Genomic DNA, 5,511 nt, shown 5'->3' with positions numbered 1-5,511 from the left:
GAATCCTTTCAATTTTGAATATACATGTGGAAATCTGAACAGGAAGTCAAAGAAAATATTTGTAAAAATGTCATGTGAATATGTCAGACATTCCCTTCCAATAATAAATTACATTTTTAATGAACAAAGAATTGTATAAACTTTGCAAAACAGTAAATAAAAGTGGTCACTCATGGTGAATAGTCCACTGAAAAAAATGGGTAAAAGAACTTAATAGAACTATGATACTTAGACCTAAATCTAGCCTTAAATATGTTCTTACCTTCATCCTTATACTTTATTGTAACTTCATCATTACTCAGAAGTTTTCCTCTGAATACTCGCTGCATCATTAGCACTAACTCATCATAAGTAATATCTTCATTATGAATGGGAATTCGGCGGATATCTTCTCCAAGTTGAGCTTTGATAATTAGCTTCCCACTTAGGTCCAACTGTCCGTTCATGGTGGACTCCAGGATGCTCTCTATACACACAATTCTAGGGAAAAAAAACTGAAGAAATAGTTTTGATGATTAAACAATGAAACAAGTGAAAAGTACAAAGCATTAAAATGTTACCCCTTAAGTACGTGCATAACAGCCGGGCAGTAGTGGCACTAGTGGGAAGCAGAGGCAGAGGCAGGAAGGTATCTGAGAGTTGGAGGCCACCCTGGTCTACAAAGCTAGTTCCTAGACAGCCAGAGCTATCACACAGAGAAACCCTGTTTTGCAGGAGGAAGGTGTGTATGTGTGCTAATCTTGTTGTTAATATGTTCTAAACAGTCTCGAAGTATTTTATTACTAATGTAATTTCTATTACTATGTATAGTATTATTTTACTCATATACTCAACTACTTAACAAACAATACCAATACCACCTATCTAAAAATAAATTCCTAATTTTCTACCCCAAGCTGCCTTTCTTAACCTTTCACATCTGTTAGTGCCAACTCCTTTCTTCTAGTAACACAACAAAAAAAGGCCTTGCGGCTTCCTTTATCTCAACCTTACATCTAAAGTAAGTTGCTACTAGCACCACCTTTAAAATGTTTTGGGAATCCAACCAATTCAGTATCTTCACTATCATCAACATAATCCAATTCAATATCTGTCTAACTTATTTTAGAATGCCTCCAACAGTCTGCTTACTTACCTCCATCCACGTTCACTGTATTTTCAACAAATAAATTTGTTCTGTAAAAAAATCTAATGCCATTCTACTTGGAACCTTCCAATGAATTCCCACAGAAAAAGGAAAGCTTGGTGTCCCCAGCCTCTGGCCTAGTATTTAGACACATTTCCGACTTCTTTCTCTTACTTACATCTGCTACACTAGTGTTTAAGACTCCTCTCCCAACTCAAGGCTTTGTGCTTACTGTGCCCTTGCCCTGAACTCTTTCACACCCCTCACTGAACCAGATTGCTAGTTCCATGTCACCTGTTGGGAGTTTTCACCTAACAATCTAAAAAAAAAAAAAAAAGCCTTCTCATCACTATCTTCTCACCTGTTTTATTTTCCTCACTACACTAAACACTATGAAACATTATTTTTTATTATATAAAAGTTACTATTTTGTCTGCTACCTTCCTAGAGTCTAAAAGAGGCCTTGTACACAATAGTTATTCAGACAGACAATGACTACAAGATTGTCAACTTGTAACTCTAACCTGGGAGAGGAAGCATGTATGAACATGGAATTACAATCTCCTATTTTTTCTAAATATGATCTCAAGAGTACTTTTTCTAATTTCCTATTTTGGAAACTCAATGAGAAAGGACAAATGAGTAATATTCTCCTGAGCTTTCTAACAAAACTATCCACGATCAAGCTACACAACTCCATTAACCTGCCAACCCACATTCCCACCAATCAGAGTGGGTGTGTGTCATTAGACTGCAGGCCTTCCTTTATTTTTTTTTTTAAGATTTGTTTTGTTTTTAATTGTGTGCTGATGCTCCAGAAAGTCAGAATGTTGGGGATTGCCAGGACCTGGAACCATAGGTGGTTTTGAGCCCCCTGGTATGGGTACTGGAAACTGAACTCAGGTCCTCTGCAAGAGTCGTACATGCTCCTAACAGCTGAGACGTCTCCCCAGCCATGCATTCTTTATTTTAAAAAGAAGAAAGAGAACTAAGTGCAGGGCGGGCAAGATCAGGATCTCAAGGCCGCCTCAACTACAAAGCAAGTTCAAGATCAGTCCAAGCTACTGGTGATTGTCTCAAAAGAAAGAAAAAGGGATATAGATCACTGGCAATAGTGCTTGCCTAGTACACATAGGGCTTTGGGTTCAATAAATACCTGGTACCACATAATTGAAAAAACGTTAAGTGACAGAATTAGCTACTAAATACTAGTTTGCTAGTATTAAGAATTCTCCTTTCTTGGGTTTTATTTTCCTCTTACTACCTAACTTCAGGTACTCAGTATGTCTTCTGTTTTTATAAACTTAAATTCTAAACACTAAGACCTTTAATAATTCAAATCACTACTGTAAAAGTACATATTTAGGATCATATAATGGGTTAATATCTCTTTCTCACCCTGAGCATGCTTATCTATCCACACAGAAAGTTCTTCCCATCAGCTCTTTCATCTGTTCCAAGTCAATGACCACTGAGAACCATTTAAGCTGTTCTAAACCTCCTGCTGGCCATTTTGATTTCAATCTTGAACTTTCACTACTGGCAGCTTTCTGTTTCCTTCTCTACAACTTACTGAATCTCCAACATCACACTTCTCTTACAATTATTTTTGCCCTGCCCCTTTAATGTGGAAAAGCCCTCACTCACCAAATCACCAAACTATTCAACTTGGGAAGTTTTAAATCAATCCTAGCTTATGTCATGACGATTAAATATAAATCTCCCAATATTCCTCACATAAATACTGCAGTTTTTTTCACCTAACCATCCCATAAGTGAAAAAACCCCTTCACCATCCTGTGGGGAGATTACATTTTTACTAGTAACTCTTTAATGAAGTGGGGCAGCAACCTAAACACAACATTACAAGGTCAAGGTAGAACAGCATGAACTGGGCACCACAATCTGGATGCCATGCTTATCTTAATACAAAGAGCACACACAGTTTTTTAGTCTCACAGTGGAGTTCTCATAAGGACTGTAATGACCTGAAACTTCTATAGAATTAACTCTTCACTTGTTGGCCAAACTGGTTCTCGACCTTTAAGAAATATTTACAGAACATCTACTACAACCCAGGTAAGTTAACTTTAACAAGACAGTAAGTACACCATGCTTTCACTGACAGCCTGAAAGGAAAGATCTTTCAATAAATCTGCATTTACTGCCTTCTATCTACAGGCCATATAAACCAGCACTTTCTATAAAGGACCGAGCTTAGTTTTAGTAAACACTATTATATACTCTCAGAAGCACCTAAAATAGTACCTGACATAAAAATGCTACTTAAGGATCTGTTTCCTGCACAGAAGGGCCAATGAGCAAAGACACTTGGAGAAGAAAGCTGGAACGTCAGTCAGTTCCAGGTGTTTTGGCCACCTTCTTTAGGCCAAAGGGGCCACCTCATAAGTCCTAGCACAAATACACTCGGTAATATGCCTTCTGATGGGGCTGGAAGCACAGATCCCAGGAACCTAAAATCTAACACTGAATATCCTTAGCATCTGCCATGATGGCCCCGACTCACTTCTAGTATTCCCTACCGACTGTAAACTCCCTGTAGTCTTTGAGAAAGCTGTCCCCCCACTGGTGTAGTGATCTCAGGTAAATACACAAACATCACCGTTATTTCCTGTCCCAAGAGAAAACCTCCTCCACACATCCACAGTGTCAACTGCGGCACTGCTTTTCACTAATAAGGTAGAAATGAACATGAATTCGTTCCTAGAACTGCTGGCGAGATCCCGATGACATTTTTTTTTTAAAAATCTATTTTGTTGTCATCTTACTACTTCTGAAGTCCAGAAGTGACTCAAACACTAACGTGCCCCTCCAGCCAGTAAATTTTCTGATTACTGGGATAAACTGATGTGCCCAAGGACATAAAGCCTGCCCCCTACACTAGGAAGTAAAGAACAACAGTCAAGCCCCAGGTTCCTTTTGCTTATTCCCAGGGTAATGTCTTCATAAAATTCAGTAGCTTCTATGGAACACACCCTCAAAGGAAAGCAGTTTTCTTTAAGGAAAAACAAACAGTCTTGATTATTCTAAAACTGCCTAGAGGCCTCAAAATCTTTCTGACACGCCTGTGGCAAGAATGGTAACCATTTTCACCGGTAGCTATGCGAGCTCAAGTTCTCCACGTTGTACTTTCTTCACGTGAAAAAGAAGAGAAATGGCTAAATCTGTATCATCTGTGAGATCAGGCATCTATGATTTCTGCCCAGCAACAAAACTTACCAAAGTTAGGAACTGTCATCCGTAAAACTGGGGAAGGCCTCAAGGGGACACTAAGCATGACAGTGTAGGACCGACGGGGGTTCCTTTTTGTGACAGCGGTCTACGCATTCCCTCGGGGTCCACGCCCCGCCATCCAAACCACTCTAGGGATTAGGTACCAACCGGGCCCTCCTCGAACCCCTTTTCTCTGCCTTAAACGACTCACTCAACTCTCCACCGCTCTGGAGGGGGAGGGACCAAACGCCCCAGGCCTCCTCAACCCTCTTTCCTCTAATCGGGTAATTCGACCCTCTGCGGCCCCGAGAGACCAGGAACGGGTTATCAAGGGGCCCAAACGCCCGCCAGGCCAGGCCGGGTGCCCTCCCCTCCCCCTCGCGGCCGCCCCTCCCCCGTGCATGGCCGCTCGTCGGCCTCCCCCAGCCTCACTCCCATCCTCTTCTCACGGTCCCCGGCCCCACCCTCCGGGCGCCGGGAGTTTCCAGAAGCCCACCAGCCCTCCCGGGTCCCCCGGCCTCCTCGGGGAGCGGCCGTACCCGCTTGCCGAGGCCGCTGTCTCCGCCGACCCGGCCGCTGCGTGGCCGCCGCGACTCCGCACTGTAGCAGGGAAGCTTCGGACCCCGCTCGCCCGGCCGCCCTCCGCCGAGCCTCGCCGAGCTGAGAGCTGCTCGGGCCTGGCCAATCGCACACACCCAACAAGCCTAGCGAGGGCCGCGCTCCCGTACGTGGCAGGTGGGAAGAGCAGGGGCGGGAGCAGAGGAAAAAAAAAACCAAAAACCCTGTGCCGTGGCCCCGCCTCGAAGCGGCCGGGCCAGCCCAGAACGCATGCGCGGCGGGGTGAGGCGCCCGGCGGGCGAGGACCCGGCTGTGTCGGGTGCGCGGCCCCGCGTCCTCACTGGATGACCGGGTGTAGGAAGTGCGAGCAGGGGCGGGCACGCATGCGCGGGGGCTCACCAGCGCTTCCGGTTTTCCAGCCAGCCCGTACTTCCTAACTCTCTCCGGTGGGCGGGGCGTGGCCGCAGCGCCGCGCTGGTTCCGAGGGAGCCTGGTTGGCAGTGGGCGGCGGTCCAGGGACGCTTTGGGTCTTTTTGTTGTTTTGTGGCTGTCGTAGTCAGCGAGTCAGTCGCAGCCCGAGAGAGCGAACCCCT

The 5,511-nt window shown here is 44.6% G+C and overlaps 1 protein-coding gene across 4 annotated transcripts in view; it reads right to left on the bottom strand.

Moving 5' to 3' along the window:
* Tfg (TRK-fused gene) overlaps positions 1 to 5,183 on the bottom strand; it is a 27,654-nt gene extending 22,471 nt beyond the window's left edge. The window contains exons 1-2 of one of the 4 annotated variants that reach the window (XM_026786441.1): positions 4,900 to 5,183; positions 263 to 494 (exon numbers count right to left, since the gene is read on the bottom strand). In XM_026786441.1, the coding sequence (XP_026642242.1) occupies positions 263 to 446 (184 nt within the window). In that variant the 5' untranslated portion in view covers positions 447 to 494; positions 4,900 to 5,183. The remainder of the gene's footprint in view (positions 1 to 262; positions 495 to 4,899) is intronic. The other 3 variants (XM_026786439.1, XM_026786432.1, XM_005344955.3) reach the window with 3 other exon arrangements.
* Between the last annotated feature and the right edge of the window lie 328 nt (positions 5,184 to 5,511).

The sequence above is a fragment of the Microtus ochrogaster genome, chromosome 2 (assembly GCF_000317375.1).
Source record: "Microtus ochrogaster isolate Prairie Vole_2 chromosome 2, MicOch1.0, whole genome shotgun sequence".
Classification (NCBI taxonomy): Eukaryota; Metazoa; Chordata; class Mammalia; order Rodentia; family Cricetidae; genus Microtus; species Microtus ochrogaster.
Note: the sequence above shows the minus strand (reverse complement) of the source record. Positions and strands in the feature narration are given on the sequence as shown.